The 20,530-nt window shown below is 37.5% G+C and overlaps 1 protein-coding gene across 4 annotated transcripts in view; it reads left to right on the forward strand.

Moving 5' to 3' along the window:
- AGFG1 (ArfGAP with FG repeats 1) overlaps window positions 1-20,530 on the forward strand; it is an 83,860-nt gene that overhangs the window by 25,215 nt on the left and 38,115 nt on the right. For all 4 annotated transcript variants that reach the window (XM_026454889.1, XM_026454892.1, XM_026454893.1 and 1 more), the window contains exon 3: window positions 16,961-17,076. In XM_026454889.1, coding sequence (XP_026310674.1) covers window positions 16,961-17,076 — 116 coding nt within the window. The remainder of the gene's footprint in view (window positions 1-16,960; window positions 17,077-20,530) is intronic.

Genomic DNA, 20,530 nt, shown 5'->3' on the forward strand with positions numbered 1-20,530 from the left:
GACCGACTAAAGCCTGTGGGCAAAATTTGGCCGGTTGCCTGTTTTTATATGGTCTACCTGATTGAGCTACCATTGTGAGACATGGATACCAAGCTGGGTTTTCTCTCCCTTCCTTCCTCATTTCTCCCTCCATTGTTGGCATCTTTGGGCACCAAATGGTGGAATCTGGGAGTTGATGACTTAGTCACCTTTGACCAGTTGCCCAAATTGAGATGCTGGGCTCTTTGGGAAGTTGGAAAGGCACATCCGGATCTGGGTGTCACTGCGGTGGAGAGTGAAAATGACCACAGTGCAGATTATCTTTTTGTCATACTGGTTTTCATAAATTGTACTTTTCAGTATTTTTTTTCAGGGAATTTGCCCATTTCATCTAAGTTGTCATATTTATTGACATAAAGTTATTCATAATAGTCTTGCTCTCTTAATATGTATGGGATCTATAGTTATTTTGCTCTTTTATTATTTCCTTCTGTTTACTCTGGGTTATTTCCTTATTTTTAGCTTACTAAAGGTGGGACCTGAGGTCATTGATTCTACAGCTTGCTCTTTGAATACAAAGTTAGAGGAAAGATAATGTTATTAAGACATTAATAAAGAAGGGAAAATTTATTTACTATTTATTAAGTGGAAGTAGATTGTCATAAAGGTTTTCATTCTCATCCTCGTGTTCAGTAGGCTGAGGAGGAGGAAGAAGTGGAGGGACTGGTCTTGCTGTCTTGGAGGTAACAGGCAGGAGAGGTGGAGGGGAGGCCGAAGAGGCAGGGACACTGGTGTAAATTTTTTGTTTTTTGTTTTTTGAGACAGGGTCACAAGTTCCCTCACTCCCAGGCTGGAATGCAGTGGCTGGATCATGGCTTACTGCAGCCTTGACATCCTGGGCTCAGGTGATTCTCCCACCTCAGCCTCCCAAGCACCTGTGACCACAGGCATACGCCACCATGCCTGGCTCATTTTTGTATTTTTAGTAGAGACAGAACCTCACTATGTTGCCCAGGCTGGTCTCTAACTTCTGGGCCCAAAGGATCCGCCCGCCTTGGCCTCCCAAAGTGCTGGGGTTATGGGCTTGAGCCACTGTGCCCAGCCAACTCGGTGTAACTTTTGTTGAAAAAAATCTGTGTTTAAGTGGACATGCACACTTCAAACTCATATTGCCAACTATTAACTTTTTAATGTGATCATTTTCCCTCTAAGCTCTACTTTAACTATGTTATACAAATGTTGATGTATTTTATCATTTGGTTCAAAATGTTTTCTGATTGCCCTTGTGGGCCTTCTTTGACCCATTGATTTATTTAGTAGTGGTTTAATTTTTGCATATTTGGGATTTTCCTAGGTCCTTTACTGTAGTTGATTGTTGAGTTAATTCTATATCATCAGTGAACATTTTTAATATATTTTCACTGCTTTCCTTTTTATTGAGACCTCTTTTATGGTCCAGCACGTGTTCTGTCTTGGTGAGTGTACAATATGTACTTGAAAGGAGTGTGTTTTCTGAAGTTGTTGGGTGTAGTGTTCTATAAATGACAATTATAGTGCTGTGATTGATGGTGGTGTTTAGATGATGTGGATCCACCTTACTGATTTTAGTCTAGTTAAGTAACTGCAGATAGAACAATTGGACAGCTGGTGTGTATTTACCTATTTTTTTCTATAATTTTTTGCTGCATGTATTTTGAAACTTTATAATTGGTGCTGGTATATAATTATTATGTCATCTTGATTACGCCATCGTTATGTAATGTCTTTTTTTATGTTTGATAATACTCTTTTTTGAAATTTACTTTATCTCATATTGTTTTTTCTTTGTAGTGATGGGTTGTTGTGAAACACTTTTTGTTTTCAGAATGTGACTGTGATGCACCTGGAAATGCTTTATGTATATGTATGTGTTTATCCTACTTGTGGTTGATGATGCTCTTGAATCTATACATTTTTCATTTACCAAATTGGGAAAATTTCAACATTTTCCCACCAAATATTTTTTCTGCCTCATTCTCTCTCAGCTGTCCTTCTGAGATTCCAATTCCATGGATGTTAGGCATTTTGATACTGCTCTGCAGTTTCCAGAGGCTCTCTTAATTTTTTCCCCTCCATCTTTTTACTTTACAGATTGGACAATTTCTCTCTTATCTTCAACTTACTCTTCTGTTATCTTTAAGCTCTGATTTTAGATACTGTATTTTCCATCTCGAGTATTTACATTTTTTCTGTTATTTCTAGAGTTTCCATTTCTCTGCTCAGATTTTGTTCATTTTTAATTATTGTAAGGATGTTTTCTCTTTTAATATGATCTTTTATTTATTTTTTTTTTTTGAGACGGAGTCTTATTCTGTCATCCAGGCTGGAGTGCAGTGGCACAATCTTGGCTCAGTGCAACTTCCGCCTCCCAGGTTCAATCGATTCTCTGCCTCAGCCTCCTAAGTAACTGGGATTACAGGCGCCTACCACCATGCCCAGCTAATTTTTGTATTTTTAGTGGAGACAGAGTTTTCAGTTTCACCATCTTGGCCAGGCTGGTCTTGAACTGACCTCATGATCCACCTGCCTTGGCCTTCCAAAGTGCTGGGATTACAGGCGTGAGCCACTGCATCCAGCCTGTAATATGTTTTTGAATATAAGTGTACTAGCTATTTTAAGTCATTGCCTGCTTATTCTAAAATCTTTATCATTGCAGAATCTGTTGCTGATTGATTTTTCTTTTGATTATGGGTCATAATTTCCTGTTTCTTTATATATGTAGTGCCTCTGGATTCTGTTTTGTTCCTTCAAAAACCATTGGTGTTGTTAAATTGTTTTGTTTTTTACTTCAGCAAATTCTGCTTCTCCCATGGTGAGTGCCAGCTGAAATCTCTGCTCAGTTCTTTATTTGAACTGTTTGAAGTCAGCCCCATGCACACATAGGTCAGGAGTGAGCCAGAGACTTGGGAAGAGTTGATACACAAGTTTTGTGGTACCTATTTTCTTTCTCTAGCCATCTCTCTTCTGGGATTTACCCCTCGCTTTCCAGTTGCTGTGGCTGTGGTGAAACTCTTGTCTTCTTGTACTTTAAGCTTTAAGACTTGTGTATTTCTGTTTGAGTTTTAGCAGCCCTGCATGACTGCTTTCAAGTGATGATCCTTTAAAAAAAAAAAAAAAAGCACATAAGCACATACCTAGTGCTGTTTCTTTCCTCTTCAGCTTGTTTGTGGTTGCCCTTTAGCGTCTTTATAAACTTTGTCCAGAGTTTATAGTTGTTATCTGCTGGAGAGTTGGGGTTTTAACATGAGCCTTTTTGTAACTACTGGAAGGGATCTACACTGCTCGCCCTTTAAGTCTTTTTTCATCCTCTAAGTTTCCTCTCCAGTCACTCATTCTTATTCTCTGCCCTCCTGCTAACGAAGTCACTTATTCCACCTACTGGATTTTGCTAATGCCATCCACATAGTGTTAGTGTTCCTCTCTTCTCCCAGTTACCTGTAAACCGGTGGTTGGCTGTTGTAGTTTCTTAAGATTCAGGGCTTAATTTCAGGAATGGGAAAGATCCACTATTTCATAGGTTGTGTGGTGTGTTCTTTTATCAAGAACCACTTTAAAAGTTTTAATTTTTGGTCATGTTAGCAGCTAATGCTCAGTGCCTACATCCATTAATTAGGAATTGTAAAATGGTGATATTCTAACTCAGTAGTTTTCCAAGTACAGTTTGGGACTTGTAGGGGATCCTTGAGACCTTTTCAGAAGTTCTTTAAAGTTTAAAAAAAAAAAAAAACAAGTTTAATAGTACTGAGACTCAGTTTGCTGTTTTTTTTACTTCTGTTTTCATGGGTATACAGAGTTTTCCAGAAGCTACATAACATAAAAATGCAGAAGCAGATGAGAAATCAATTGCTACCTAACAAGGCATTAATGAAGTTTACAAAAATTACAACGGTAATCCCAGCACTTTGGGAGGCCGAGGCGGGTGGATCCACAAGGTCAGGAGATCGAGACCATCCTGGCTAACACGGTGAAACCCCGTCTCTACTAAAAATACAAACAAATTAGCCAGGCGTGGTGGCACGCCCTGTAGTCCCAGCTACTTCGGAGGCCAAGGCAGGAGAATGGCGTGAACCCAGGAGGTGGAGCTTGCAGTGAGACGAGATTGCGTCACTGCACTCCAGCCTGAACGACAGAGCGAGACTCCATCTCAAAAAAAAAATAAAAATAAAAACAGTACCTTTTCGCTAATTTTTTTGTTTTGGGAAAAAATAGCCGTTTTTATAAATAAGTTACTTACATTAAGATGCAATAGTCTTATTCTTCTTTAAGAACATTACAACTATTTATAAATATCAGTAGATATGGTGCACCACCATTTGTGGTCTTCAATATTGAACTCTTTAAAATAGTTTCATAACATTTCCAACATCTACCAATTAGATTTTTAAAAATTACTATGAATTTATTTATTTGATATGTTTCACTCAAATTCAGTTATTCTTACCGATGCCCAAATTTTCCCCTTTGTTCAATGAGATAATCTGTTTTTGAAACCAGTTTAAAACTTCTGCAAATCTTGTTTTTACCTAGAAGAGCTTTGCCTGAATGTTCCTTTTTAAAAAAAAAAAAAAAACAAACCCGTGAGCCACCAGTATATTCAGAAATGTTGAAAGAAAACTGTTTCTTCCCCACCTCTTGTTTTATTTACATAGAATATGGTACAAATGCGGTTTACTTCAGAGGCTTGCTTTGAATTTGGGCGAGCTTCTTTCTGTTCCTTGGCCAATGACTACATTCCAAACCTGGGTCAGCTGCCTCACAAATGCTTGCCTCCAGTCACCAGGACAACAAGACAATAGAGTGTCAGTACAAATAGGTCACTATCATTGAGTCCTAGATTGAACTAAATAATAGATGAGTATATTTGTGTTAACAGGTGGCTAGTGTTAATGATATCCTTAAACCATAGATAATCCACAAACAGTTCTTCATATCAGGACAAAATAAAATATAAAGTTGTGTTCTTAATCATTTCTGAAGGTTAAATGACCAAACAAGCTAGCCCTCTTCTGCTACTCCCTTGCTAAACTCCTTGTTTGTTCCAGGTGTATTCTGGAAAATGTAAAAATATGTAAAGCTTATTCTGTGTGTACATCTATATGTGAGGGAGGAAGGCAAGAACACACCTTTGGTTAATTTTTCCTCTGCAACTTTGCTTATCAGATTCATAGTATCTTTGGGAGTGAGAATGCTTTGCTTTAAGAAGCGTCACAAAATAAGTTTAGAACAATTGGAATGGAAACACTTGGGATTTTTTTTTTCTTTTTAGGAAATAATTCTAAAGCTCATCCAAAAGAACAAAAAAGTAAAATTAGTTGGGAATAATTATTTACTGTTTGTAAAACAGTAAATAGACAATGTAAATGTAAAACAAACAGTAAATAGGATTTGTCCTATTAAATACTAAGTTTATCTCTGTCTTTTATGTACACAGTAATTTGTGATATAAACTTGCAATAATTACAGCAACCTGAAACTAGTGGAAGGATAGGCACAGATCTGTATATTAGATATTGAGATATACTGTAACCTTCTTATAATTATAAATGTGAATGATCTTGTAAAACAAATGAATTTCAGCATTCCTTGTGGAAGTTGGTTATTTAATAAATGGAAAATTAACTGGAATGTTACCTGACATGATACACCAAAATTTCAGAAAAATTTTAGCATTAAAATTTAAGTCGTAAAGGAAGCCATAAACATGTAGAAAATAGTCTCAAAAGATCTACCTGCAAAATGTTTATTAATACCAAGGGAGACAAACGATGACTTTAAAATGGATAAAGATACATTTTAACCAAATAATCCAAGTATACACCAGTACTGGGACAAATTGATGTTGTGTGTCTTTCTTGATAATGATGCACTGGGAAGGACATGTCACTTATGTAGTATCTTTCCCAAAATACATAACATTAGTTTAATCATGAGGAAGCCCAAAGTAAAGGTCATACCACCAAACAGCTGGCCTGTACTCTTCAAAGATGTCATAGCCATGAAAGACAGAAAGAGTAAAGAATGTTCCAGATTAAAAGAGACAAGACAGTTAATGGATTCTGGACAAGGAAAACCTTTTCTTTTTACTATAAAGGCCATTATTAAGATTACTGACTAATCTGTAGATCAGATAATATAAAATATTAATGTCTTGGCTTTGATCATTGTGCCATGGTTATGTAAAAGAATGTACTTATTTTTAGGAAATACACATTTAGGGGTAAAAGGCTTGTTATGTCACCAATTTAAATGGTTACAAAAATTCTTTTTCTCAGAATGGTAAAGCAAATGTTAACCATTGGAGACTTGGTAAAGGGTATGTGGGATGTGTTTCTATTATCAACTTTTCTGTAAAATAAATTATTTTGTAATTAAAAAAACAAGCAAAACTAAATTGTAATGTTTAAGGATGTATACATGGCAGGGGCGTGGCTAATAGTAAAACACTAAGAGTGATTACTATAGAAAATACAGCCAAATAGCCAACTACATATTTAACATTTGAATGCAGAAGGACTTTATAGACTGAAAGCAATGGAAGAAGTCACAAAGTAAAAACTGATATATTTAACTAGATAAAACAAGGAAACTCGTGAAAGGCAGAGTAAATACAACTAAAAGGCAGAGCCATTGTTCTGTGCCAGGCACCATACCATACAGGGTAATTTACTTATGTTATCTTAGTTTGAGAGATTGGACAGACGATAATCTTCCTTGAAACTACTATGACTTGACTAATTATAAGTCTTAAATTTATAAATCTCTTTGTAATTTACAAAGCACACCAATAACCGGTGTTTTGAGGGGGTAGGGAGGGGTGCTTACCATACTCATGTTCCTTACTGAAAGAAGAAAAGGCTTATTGCCGTGAGAAAACCACGAAATACAGCACCACACATCCACACACACACACACATCCATACCCCCGATTGTACCAGGGATGGACACCTAACCCTGAGGCTAGTGACTTACCAGGTCCTGTTTCTTCAGAAATTGAATTAAGGTTCGCAGAGGCTGTATTCAAACAATTAGTCATCTGAACTGAAAAATTGTATGTATGGGCTCTGTGCAGGCTAACAAGTAAACAAACAAAAAGTTGTACTTAGAGAAGCAAGAGTGGGGACAAGACATAGTATGAGAAGCAAAATGATAAACTCTGTCTTGGTGGAGGGGTCGGTTGAGAGGGGGCTTAGGAGATAGGCACTCAGACTGCCCAGGTCCCAGATGGTTTCCTGTTTGCATTCCTGGTTCTCATGAAGTATTTGTTTTATTTTGGTGGAGTGCTTTGGTGTATGCTGTCTGCAAGTCTGTTTTTTCTAAGCTAGTATAGCTGGGTTTTGATTCTTTTCATCCTATCTGGAACACAGTTCTGATGTTAGAGACCTTAAGTGAAATAAGGTATGGGTATGTGAGTTGTGTGTGAAGTGAAATAAGGTATGGGTTTGTGAGTTGTGTGTGCTGCCCTTTACTAAGTCCTTACAGTAGATGTCTGAATCAGAGTTGTTGCTCTCATTCGCAATGCAGATACTTGCAAGTAAGTTTTCTTACTATCCATTGCATTTTATTTCTCTCTAGTATTCTAAGTATTTGCTTCTTTTTCTTTTGTGAGATTTCCTAATCCCTTTCCAAGTGTTCTATCATTTCTGTTTCTTTGTACTTAGTAGTTATTTAGAAAACAAGTGTTAAATACCTATTAATCTTTCACCAAAACTTATTCTGGTACTTTTTCTCCTGTATTGTCAAGTGAATCAGTATGTATAATAAATTGGCTCTTAGATAGTCCTTGCTGTTGGGAAGTTCTTCCTCCAGGGAAAAATTTTTGCCCACCTCTCTCTGTTATTCCCTGTGCACATTCTAATACCTGTCTCTGAAACAGGTGTTTATTATCCTATTTAAATTGTTACTAGTCTTGGATGCTGGGATGGTAGCATAGTCCATGGTTACAGGTATGTTCGGGGTTGCCAAACTTTTTCTATGAAGAGTCAGATAGTAAATATTTTAGGCTTTATGGGTGCCATAAGGTCTTTGTTGCAGTTAATGCTGATGTTGTAGCTGTAAGTAGTCATAGACAAAAGGTAAGCAAGTGGGTGTGACTGTGTTCTAAGAAGATTTTTATCTATACAAATAGGCCCCAGATTTAGCCCAGTTTGTTGATCCCTGGCTATATATGACATGAGAATTTGGATCAGTGAATTTATTATTTCTACCTAAATAAGTTGGGGAGCTAACTGTTCTAGGTCAGCGTGTATATTTTAGATGGAACAAAAGAAAAAAGATAATTTCTATTGTGCATATATTTGAGGGCTGTTAAGGAAGTTGCTTTCGCTCATATACCAGGTATTAAGTGCTTACTGTGTGTCAGGTACCGAGCGTACAGATAGTGTTGAATCAGAGAGGAGGTTCCTGCCTTATGAAATTTGCATTTCAAAATTATGAGATAAAGGTTGTGAAAATAATGTGAGAGTGTGTATCTGTGATTTGGTACAGGGATTATTGTCCCTTTGGATTGGGTGGTTAGGGAAGACTTTCTGAGGGATCCAGTGGGCTGGAAAGAGTTTAAAATTAGTTTGGAGGGCTAATCAGGGGTCACATTCTGTTGAGCCTAATAGGCTATGATGAAGAATTTGAATTTTACGTTAAGGAAGCTGTTATAAGGTAGTTTGTGCTTAAATAAATTATTTTTAAAGAAACCCTAGGACAGGCCAGGCGCGGTGGCTCAAGCCTGTAATCCCAGCACTTTGGAAGGCCGAGACGGGTGGATCACGAGGTCAGGAGATCGAGACCATCCTGGTCTACATGGTGAAACCCCGTCTCTACTAAAAATACAAAAAAGTAGCCGGGCGAGATGGCGGGCACCTGTAGTCCCAGCTACTCGGGAGGCTGAGGCAGGAGAATGGCGTGAACCCGGGAGGCGGAGCTTGTAGTGAGCCGAGATCGCGCCACTGCACTCCAGCCTGGGCGACAGAGCGAGACTCCCTCTCAAAAAAAAAAAAAAAAAGAAAAGAAAAAAAAAGAAACCCTAGGACAAAATAAACAAGTTGGATTTGATATCTCGTAAGTCCGATCAATACTCCCTTACCTGTCAATTTATGTGGCTGGTTTACAAAGGCACTTTGTCTCCTAGATCTCACGTATAGCTTGTGTGCGCCTATTTTTAGTTACTCAGTTGCATAAGTTCTAATTCTTGCCAGCACGTTTTATAAAACCAGATGTTAAGATAGGATATACCATAAAGTTCCTAAAAAAGGTATATGTAAATGCAAAACCATCAGTTTCTCTTGGATAAAGCACATGCGGATAGTGTTTTTGTTTGTGTAGGCATCATTTAGTTTATGTATTGTTTAGAGATATGTCACTGAGAAATACAAATCAGCTGGTGGTCTAGAAATAAAGTAATGTAGGCTGGATCAGTGTAGGAAATGTTAATAATATACTTAACATTAATAATGTACTTGTTTTTCCAGTGTTTTACTTGAGTCGTGGCATATATTTGAGATTATTTCTCTGAGTATGGACTTTTTCTCCCTCGTTTCTTCCTTTTAGGGCAAAATAATATGTTGGTGATAGAATTTTGTATAGGTCCATGGTACCTGTCTAGAGAGCTTCTAATGGTATTTTCTGTTTGTTAATATTTATTTTTGTTCAGTTTTTCTGCCCGCTTCCAAAAAGTAGATATTGATTACTTGTTCATCAAATTTTCAGTTGTTAAACTATTCTGTTATTTGTTCCTGTGTTTTATGGGTGGTATTATTAAGTGTTGTGATTATATCTTATATCCAGAAGGAGGCAGGAGTACTTAGAGGATTGCTCCACCTCTACTAAGTAGAGAAAAGACAAAAAAGAAAGTATGAAGTCTTGTTGGATGTATGTAGATTGGCTGAGTGAAAAAAAGATTCTTTAAATTTCAGATCCTCTGTCCTTTCCTTATTCTTGTATCTTTCTATATAGAGGTTACAAGCAGAGTCATGCCATGTGGTTTATTCTTTTTATCTTTTTTGTGAAAATAAGTTTTTCTCCAAATAAAGGTGAATATCCATTTCAACAAGTTTCCACTCCAATTTGCTGTCCCCCTCAAGGATTACTGATATAACACTGTTTCTTACCTTTCCTTTTATATATGAGTAATTGGGAATGAGTATGAAGGTTTCCTATTTCTGGTGTTCATAACTGAGTTTGTTAAATTGCTAGCCCTGTATATATTTATTATCATGATTTGGCTGCTGTGCTGGATACCTGCTATCTGCACTTCTCACTCTGGTCTTTTCCTTGCTCTGGCTCCAAGCAGCTGGTCTGTCTGGATATACAAATCGGCTTCTTTTCCCTGGTTTCTAGTTGGGTTCAGCTGGTGGGGAACATTTTATTTTCCTGACTTCTTCCTGTGGGATTTCTGCAGCCTGGCTGCATCCTTCCATTAAAGTTTGCAGTTCCTATCAGGGCTGATAGTTCCTGTCAGGCAGCTGACATTTTTCTTTCCTCTCCTGCTTTATGCCAATGGGTAGTGGTAGGCCCTGCTGTTACTAACCTTGGGATATAACACTCTCCCTTGTGATTTCCTTACAACCCACCTATGCTTCGTAATAGTCTCCTTATTAAACTTTCTTCAGATTATCCAAATTGACCGTGCCATCTATTTCTGTGGTAACTGACTGATTAAAATATGCTTTAACATATTTTAGATTCTGTCAGTGGCTATTATGATTCCAATTATAGAGTGGATTAGGACTATTAAGGGAAAAAATTAACAATTTTATGAATTTATTCTGTTGTCTGGTGTGATTTTATTTTTAGTTCTTCCATAAGATCTGGCTTTGAGTATTACCAGTTTATTGAACACTTAATATGGCACAGCCCATTGTTTGAAGCATAATGGGGAATCCAAAAGTAAATGAGACACATGCTCCATGATTCTACTAGTAGGCAGTTTGGAATGAGTTTCCTGTGAGAGCTACAAAATGCTAGAAGTTCAGAGGAGGGAGATTACTCTGTCAAGACGGCTTTGATTGTGTCTGCGGCAGGAATGAAGGGAGATCTACAATTTCCTGCATTTTCCTGGTAAGACCACCCTTCCCAGTCGTTGCTTATCTCATCACTCCATAGTCCATCACTGCAAACCACTTAAAGAGGCTAGGCCCAAAAGTAATATATGATTTCTTTTTTTGAGGCAGTCTTGCTCTGTCACCCAGGCTGGAGTACAGTGGCACGATCTCAGCTCACTGCAGCTTCTGTCTCCCAGGTTCAAGCAGCTCTTCTGCCTCAGCCTCCTGAGTAGCTGGAATTACAGGTGCATGCCACCACGCCCAGATAATTTTTTGTGTGTGTCCTTAGTAGAGATGGGGTTTCACCATTTCGGCCAGGCTAGTCTTTACCTACTGACCCCACAAAGCGCTGGGATTATAGGTGTGAGCCACTGCGCCTGGCCAAACTATTTAAAGTTTATATACCTATTCTCAGTACAAAACATATATTAATTTATTTAACTCTCTAAACCTCCTTATGAAATAGGTTCTATTATTATTTGCATTTTACAAATAAAGAAAAGTTAATTTGCTCAAGTCAAATAGTAGCAAACAGAGTTGGAATTCAAACTCATGCAGTCTGATTCCCTTGTCCAAGCTCATTAACTACCTTAAACACCACATTATTCTATAATTAGAATTGATTATTCACCTCCCCAAAAAGGGACCATCAAAAGTAATTCCATTGTTCCATATAATTCCTTTTGTTAGGTGTCATTCTTGCTCCTCTGCTGTTTTTAGTCCCTCACCCCCACTTTTCATGTCAATAGATTTTATCACTTGCTGCATCTTCTTGTTGCAATCATACCAGTCTTCCTTATTCAGTATTTATTTATTTAGAGACAGGATCTCACTCTGACACCCAGAATGAAGTAGAGTGGTATGATCAAGGGTGACTGCAACCGCTACTTGCCGGGCTCAGGTGATTCTCTCACCTCAGCCTCCCTAGTAGCTGGGACTACACATGCACCACCATGCTCAGCGAATTTTTGAATTTTTTGTAGAGACTGAGTTTTGCCATGTTGCTCAGGCTGGTCTTGAACTCCTGGGCTCAAGCAGTCCATCCGTTTTGGCCTCCCAAAGTGCTGGGATTACAGGCGTGAGCCATCGTACCCAGCCCCCTCATTCATTTTAAATACTGTTTTTATTCCCACTAGTGTTAATCATTTTTGCAGTTCCAGTATCCACATAGATATCTACATGGCCTCCTGAATTCCTTGACCTCCAGTGATCCTCCATACTACTTTAGACCTTTTATTGATTGTTAACTGTATCACCTTCCATATTTCAGTTTCAAGCATCCAGTTCTCTGAACACCACTGAATTCTGTCTTTCCGGCTTACTCCCTCTAATACTGGAGCCACAGCAATTTTGGGACAGTCATCAGCACCTCTGTTCCTTCATTTCACTAAATCCCTTTGTTATCTATCTTCCTCATGATGTTTTTATTTTTCTTAGCTTAGATTCCATGGTCTGTTAATATAATCACCTTTTTCCACCGTCTGTCCTATTCTACTCGATTAAACCAATATTCTACCTACTTTTACCTAAATAGCCAGATGAAGCTGGAGAAAAACACAGCCTTCTGACTAGTTTCACTTTAGATACTGATGGCCACAAGTCTTCAGTGCTTCCTAGTCAATTCATTCTCTTCCTTTTTTCCCAACCTTGAAATCCCCTTTTTTCCATTGATGGTGTTTATTTTACTAAAAAACCAAAACAAGCAGAAAAGAGACTTTATCAGCATCAGCAAGTCTAGATGCCTGAAATAGCAGTGTTAGGAGCAGAAGGCAACCTTTCAGGGACTGAACTATGAGTAGGTCATAAGGAGTTAGAAATTGATGTTTTCCCAGATGTGTCACTGAAATGCTGTCTGTGTTAAATGAATCTTGCCCCATAATAGGTTTACTGGCTATATTTGGGAAATGCTGAAAGCTATGTATAGTTTGAATCTCTGTTTCCCTCTCTCTCTGATGTGCTGATACAGAAGCAAGGAAAGATGAATAAAATTATAGGTAGAAAGTAAGTTTCCATCTGCTGGCCTAGATGTTACTAAAGCATTGGTTTTCAAACTTTCACCCACTTCAGAATAACCTGGAGGACTTGATACAACAGATTGCTGGGTTCTGCCTAGAGGGACTGATTTCACATGTCTTGAGTGGCTCCTGAAAACTTGCATTTCCATCAAGTTCTTAGTTGACACTGATACTGCTTGCTGATTTACGGAATTGGGAATCATATATTGAGAGTTACTTCATTTGAGTAAGAATTCAACTGCCAAGAGTGTCAAGAATGGTTAGGATTTTGATCTATAAATATAGGAAATAGCTGCTGTGGGACAATATAATGGGAAATTAGAGCTGATTAATAACTTTGAGGGACTTTGACAGTGAGATGGTTTGAATTTCTAGGGGACTCAAGCAACTATTTTTAATGACTTTTTCTCCAGCAATGTGACCTTTCAGAGAGCAGGAACAGAACCACAGCAGTTAGTATATACAATTTTGAGGGAATTCTACAGGCTGCTTATGTCAAATATTTTATCATCAAGCACTCCATCTTTGCTTTGCATTACCATTATGAGTGCCAAGATGGCAGCTCTATGATCTGTCTGCCCTTAGCCCATCTGCTTCATTTTATTTATTTGTATGCCTATTATTTATTCATTTATTGATTTTAATTTTAAAAAGTTATATATGGCAGAGGTTTTAGAATGTAGACAATAAAGTGTCCATCAAATACAGTCAATAGTTTCATGGCTTTGGGTAAATAACTACCCTGTCTCTTGTTTTCTTATTTGGGAAGTTTTAAAATCTTCTATTTTAAAAGAAAAACTTCCAGGCCTCCCTTTATGAATGCAACTGATAAATCTTTAAAAATCTTAAAGAATTACATTTTGGGAGAATCATTAGTTAGGTTTCTGCCTAAGGAGAGTCCCATGTAGTTCTTTTTAACTGGCTAAATATTATTGGACAAGCTGGGTCTCTTAAAGGTTTGTAGTATTTTGGCAGTAAGTTGCACTACTATTCCTGGGTGTCTGTACTTCTCAGGCGTTGCCAGTGAAATGTTTTCGTAATGGATTGTGCCTCACTCTGGTCCTCACTCTTGTCAACTGTCACTTCCTAAATGACTTTATACTCTCTGTACTGAGCCTGGAATAGGAAGGAACCACAAGAAATATTTGTATAGACAGACAGACACGGAGTCTCGCTCTGTCGCCAGTCTGGAATGCAGTGGTGCGATCTCGGCTCACTGCAACCTCTGACTCCCAGGTTCAAGCGATTCTCCTGCTTCAGCCTCTGGGATTATAGGCATGTGCCGCCATGCCCAGCTAATTTTTTTGTTTTTTTAAAATTTTTAGTAGAGATGGGGTTTCAGCATGTTGGCCAGGATGGTCTCGATCTCCTGACCTCATGATCCGCCCGCCTTGGCCTCCCATAGTGCTGGGATTATAGGCGTGAGCCACCACGCCTAGCCTACAAAAATATTTTGAAACACACTTGGGGACATGATAGGAGAGGAGAAGGGCAAGCCCTTTTTCCTATCCTTTCTCTTATTTATTCCGTACCCAGTTCAGTGAGCAGGTAAGATTGAGAAGTATGCTCTTCCTTCGCTGATTTCTTAAATAGTTGTCAGCATTTTTGAAACCAGATACCATGTTCTTTTCATAGTGTCGTAATTGCTTATTCTTTAAAATAATGTAATTTTGGAAACTTGTTGACTTGTTCTTGATAATTTTGCTAAGGAATAATTGATAACTTTTGGATATTTAAATTGGTAACGTGTCCATACTTAAAGTGTACAATTTGATGAGTTTTGACTTTTGTATATACTGTGAAACCACTACCACAATAATAAGATAGTATATATTTTCATTGTGCAACCCTTTGCGATGAATCCACTGGTCTGCTTTTCTTCGCTGTAGACTGGTTTACGTTGAAAATTTAAATGAATGGAAATATGCAGTATATACGTTTTGGTGGGGGGCATGCACAAGTTACTTTCAGCATAATCTTGAGTTTATTTGTGTTTCTCTTATTAATGGTTTTCTCCTTTTAATTGCTGAATAATATTCTTCTTTGGCTATTCTCCCATTTGTTTGTTTATTCACTTGTTTATGGGCAATTGGCTTGTTTCCAGTTTGGGGTTATTAGTAAAGCTGCTATAAATATTGATGTACAGTTTGAGTGTGGAAAAGTGCTTTTATTTTTCTTGAATAAATACCTAAAAGTAGAATGGCTACGTCATATGCCAGGTCTGTGTTTAACTCTTGAGAAACTGCCAAATGTTTTCCAAAGTGCTTATACTATTTTACATTCTAAAGCGTCCCGGTTGTTCCACATTGTTACCAACACATGGTGTGGTCACACTTTGTTTTCAGCGTTTCTAGTAGTATCTATGCATGTCTATCTTGTGGAGTCTCAGTGTCTTTTTTTTTTTTTTTTTTTTTAAAGATGGAGTTTTGTTCTTGTCGCCCAGGCCAGAGTGCAGTGACGTGATCTCCACTCACTGCAACCTCCCCATCCTGGGTTCAAGTGATTCTACTGACTCAGCCTCCCGAGTAGCTGGGATTACAGGCATGTGCCACTACTTAGTGGCCTGGCTAATTTTTTTGTATTTTTAGTAGAGGTGGGGTTTCACCATTTTGGCCAGGCTAGTCCCGAACTCCTGACCTCAGGTGATTCGCCTGCCTCGGCCTCCCAAAGTTCTGGGATTACAGGTGTGAGCCACCGCACCCGGCCTCAGTGTCATTTTAATTTGCATTTTATACATGATTGATGATAGTGGGCTGCTGATACCTTTGCTGAAGTGTTTGTTCAGACCTTTTGCCCCCTCTTTAAACAAGTGTTGGCTGGGCGTGGTGGCTCACTCCTGTAAACCCAGCACTTTGGGAGGCTGAGACGGGTGGATCGCTTGAGCTCATGAATTTGAGAGCAGCGTGGGCAACATGGTGAAACACTGTCTCTTCAAAAAATACAAAAAATTAGTCACCTGTGGTGCTGCACTCCTGTAGTCCCAGCTTACTCAGGAGGCTGAGGTGGGAGGATGGCTTGAGCCTGGGAGGCGGAGGTTGCAATAAGCTGAGATTGCACCACTACGCTCCAGTCTGTGCTATAGAGACAGACCTTTTCTCAAAAGCAAAAACCGAAACAAGCGTTGGGTTATCTGTCTTTTATAATTGAGTTATGGGAGTTCTTCATATATTCCAGTTTCAAGTTCTTATACATTTTGCAAATACTTTTTATCAGTTATCTTGATTTTTGTGTTTAAGTTTTTTGAAGAATAGTTTTTTATTTTGATAAAGTCTACTTTATCAGTTTTTCTCTTTATAGTTCTTTTTGTGCTGTTTTATTTCATTTCTCTTTTGGTTTTTCTGAAAGTTAAATTTCTCAGATTCTCATTTTTTAGCTATCAGACCAAAAATGCATAGGAGACAGCTATAAAGCTAATAGTGTGTTTGCCTTATGTTTGTGTTTATTGTTACAGTTTTACAGTAAATTGTTTATGATTCTAGTATTTTTGCTTGTTCTTTTTGGTTTTTTAGACTTGCTAAAGGGCCTGTAAAATTACTATTGGTTCATTCCTTTGTTTTGTGAGTAAGGGAACTGAGAATTACACAGGTTACACGACTTTGCTAATGGTGAAGCTTATGATTATGCCAAGACTGAAAAGACCCCAGGTCCTCTCAAATCCCATTTCACTGTTCATTTCCCCTTTTTAATGATTTTGTTGCTAAAATTTTACTGCATACTACAACATATTAAAAAGAAATTTAGTTCCTTTATTTCTGTTTATTAGTATACTCATTGAAAGCATATTATTACAACTATTATGTAGATTAGCTTCCTGAAAGAATCACAGTATCCCCTTAAAATTTCATTAAGTGAAGATGTTGAATTTAACGTATATTTTTTTGATTCTTTCCAAAGGTCTGTAAACAGATTTGGCTAGGATTATTTGATGATAGATCTTCAGCAATTCCAGACTTCAGGGATCCACAAAAAGTGAAAGAGTTTCTACAAGAAAAATATGAAAAGAAAAGATGGTGAGTGAAGAGTTGTATGTAGACTAAAGCCTCCTCAGATCACATGTTAACTATGGGTAAGGTTAGTCTGACACAATGAAGGATAAAAGACAGACAGTGAGAGCTTAGATAGGTATATAATTCATTATCCCTTGGCTTTTTGTTGGTTTGGTTTTCGAAAACCTTTACTTCTACTTTATCTTAACTCATCTGTTCCTGGCAGCAGCCTTTTTGTTATAATAATTACCAGGAAAGTTAGGGATTCTTCCTTCTAATCATTCCCTATCGCTGTTAGCTTCTTTAAATATGTTTTGCCCTACAAAGCCTCTATTCTTAAAAATCATTAATTTAGCAAGTATTTACTGAGTCGTATCTTTTTTAAATTTATTGAGTAACATCTTCTATATACTAGGCACTATGCTAAATAAAGCTCTGGTGTGGTAGTCCATCCACCTGATTGTCTGTTGTAGCCTTTGCTCAAAATATTTTTTCTTTCCACCTAAGAAATCAGTTTACTTTCTGGTTACGAAGGGAGCATTTACTTTTGCCTAACTAAATCTATCAGATGTTAATTTTTAAAAATTAATTCCAACAGGTTGTACATATAGCTAGTAAGCCCCTTCCAATGGAATAGGGACTATATCCATAAAGCTAGTGTTCAGCTACTGAGGGCTCTGCATTTTTAGCTATATGAGCACAATTTAAGTATAGTTACTAAGACTCATTAACTATGAACTCTTTTGGTTGTTTCTTTAATAGTATTGAATAGTGGATATTTTCATCTTGGGAGGTTAGAAAGATGGGACAGAGAATCAAAATAGAGGCAATAAATAAATATATGGGGAAGTAATGAGCTTCTTGTTTGCTTGAGGAGCTGTGTTTCAACCCAAGAGAATATGTTCAGAGCCTGTTTTGGTCCTGAGGGAACATTTGCTGTGGCTTACAGCAGAGGTCTTTACCTTCATTCAGGAGCACATTAGCTCTGACTTGCATGCTATATCAAAATTTGTATTCTTACTACTTTCCAAAATAGACTACTTTTTTTCTTTTTCTTTTTGGAGACTGAGTTTTGCTTTTGTCGCCTAGGCTGGAGTGCAGTGGTGCGATCTCGGCTCACTGCAACCTCCGCCTCCTGGGTTCAAGCGATTCTCATGCCTCAGCCTCCCAAGTAGCTGGGATTACAGGCACCCACCACCATGCCTGGCTAATTTTTTGTATTTTTAGTAGAGACGCGATTTCGCCATGTTGGCCAGGCTGGTCTCGAACTCCTGACCTCAGGTGATCCACCCGCCTCAGCCTCCCATAGTGCTGGGATTACAGGTGTGAGCCACCACACCCTGCCTAAAATAGACTCCTTTTTGCAAGGCAAGATTAATCAGGGCTATATTCAGCTATACTAGAAGACATCAGGTATGAAAATAGATTAAAATACACCAGTAAAATTTAAGCTCAGGAAAGAAGAAAATATTAGAAGGTGGGTTGATAGTAAAAATATGGTAGCATAAATGATTCTTTTAAAACGAAAGGTATAATTATCCTTTTATCTTTTTGGTTCTGAATTTCCTAGACATTCTACTCTATAGGAAAGACTGTTCTCCTTATATAGCCCTAACCTAGTTTTTTTTTTTTTCTTGGCTGTGTTACTTTTACCAATTCAGAAAGAGAGTTTGGTTAGGGATTAGATCTTATGGTCAGCTCTAGCTATCAAGAGAAAAGTGAGTGTGAGTAACGGTAGAATTAAAATCATAGATCCTTACCTCCACATTTATAACAGTAATGTATTATTCATTCAGACTGTAACGCAAATACCTAGAAACCTCAAATAATTACAATTTGTGTTTTTTTTTTTTTCTTCCCTGAGAAACAGGATAATAAGAGTTATAAAAATAGAGACTTCAAGTGGTGGGACAGGTGACCATCATTAAGAGGGCCAGGAACAGTATGTTTTTAATCCAGACTCCCTCACACCCGTAACATATAGCTAGAGAGCAGCGAAGTTGGTTTCTAACATGGAATAAGCACTATCCAGATGCAGCCTCCCTAAAAATACTCACTGTAACTATACTTAAAACAGTGATGCTGTTGTTATCCAAAGGGATTTTGAAATTGTTCTTTTGACCAGTTCTCAAAATCACTTCCTGTGTTATAAAGATTAGTTTCTTTACTTTGTCAGGCAAGTCTTTTGAACCAGTAACTATCATTTGATTTTATCCTTTGATAAGACTTGGCGATACTCAAGAATTTGTATTAGTAGTATGCTAAATTATGGGAAAGTACAAGTTCTTGTGTTCATTCTCATATATCTTTTGTCTCTCTCATTTACTTTAAAAAAGCCGGTTGTATTGTTTGTGATTATTAAGTGGTTTGGTGATAATGAACACTTACGTAGTTAATATCTGCACCAGGAATTGTTCTCAGTGCTTTACAAATGTTAACTTGTTTAAACCTAGGCAATTCTATCTCTCCATTTTATAAATGAAAAAAATAGAAGCACAAAGAGTTGAAGTATTAATAGTTTGCCCAAGGTTTCACAGCCATTTGGTGATAGAGATGGGATTTGAACTCTTTGTCTCTGCAACAGGTGCTCTTAAGCATAGTTTTCCTTCTTTCCTCACCTACTTCATATGGGGAATAAGAAGGAGGGTAGGACAAAACCCAGAATTACAAAGAGCAAAAGCTCTCACAGAATCCCACACCTAGAGGTTAGGATTGCCAGTGTTTGGACATTATTATATCTTTGCTGCCTCTCTTTTCTCGACTCGCCTCCTCACATAAATCACGTATTTACGTGACTGGAATCAAATCTGAAGGATCTGTGAGGTTTTATCTTTCCACGTCGAAGCAGAGTAGCTATGAGTATTGTATTATTGTAAATATTTTTTTCTTGATAGATGTTGGGTTTGTTTCCCAGTTTTTTTGAAATTATAAAGAGTGGACTGTGATTAACATTCGTGTGTACATGCATCTGTATACACTTACCAATTCTTAAGAATGTTTCTAGAAGTGGTACTTCTGGTGCATAAAGCACACCTCTTTATATATTTTAGTAGGTAGCAATAAAAAAATTGCAAAGTTCACACTTAGCTTGTAGGTGAATAAAACCTTAATTTGCGTTTTTGTTAGGTTAAAAGTGTTTTCATTTCTATGTCTCCTGTCTTCTGTGAATTGATTCTTTTGTTCATTTAAAATGGGATGATCTTATCCTTACAGTTGTAATAAGCCTTTATATTTTAGGCCGTTAACTGTAATGTTACAAATGTTTTCCTACCTCATTTGTCTTCAGAGGTTATTTAGATCTTAAGATAATTTTTAAAATTGTAGTATGAACTATTCATCGTGATGATTAATTGTAGGTCCTCTGTTTAAAAAAAAGCAGTTATTTCTTGTGTTGTACTTAATATCTTAGAAAAACCATAAATAAGTAATTGAAACAAGTTTTGTGGTTAGTCTTCTCTTTCTCTGAGTATTTCAAGTA

The sequence above is a fragment of the Piliocolobus tephrosceles genome, chromosome 11 (assembly GCF_002776525.5).
Source record: "Piliocolobus tephrosceles isolate RC106 chromosome 11, ASM277652v3, whole genome shotgun sequence".
Classification (NCBI taxonomy): Eukaryota; Metazoa; Chordata; class Mammalia; order Primates; family Cercopithecidae; genus Piliocolobus; species Piliocolobus tephrosceles.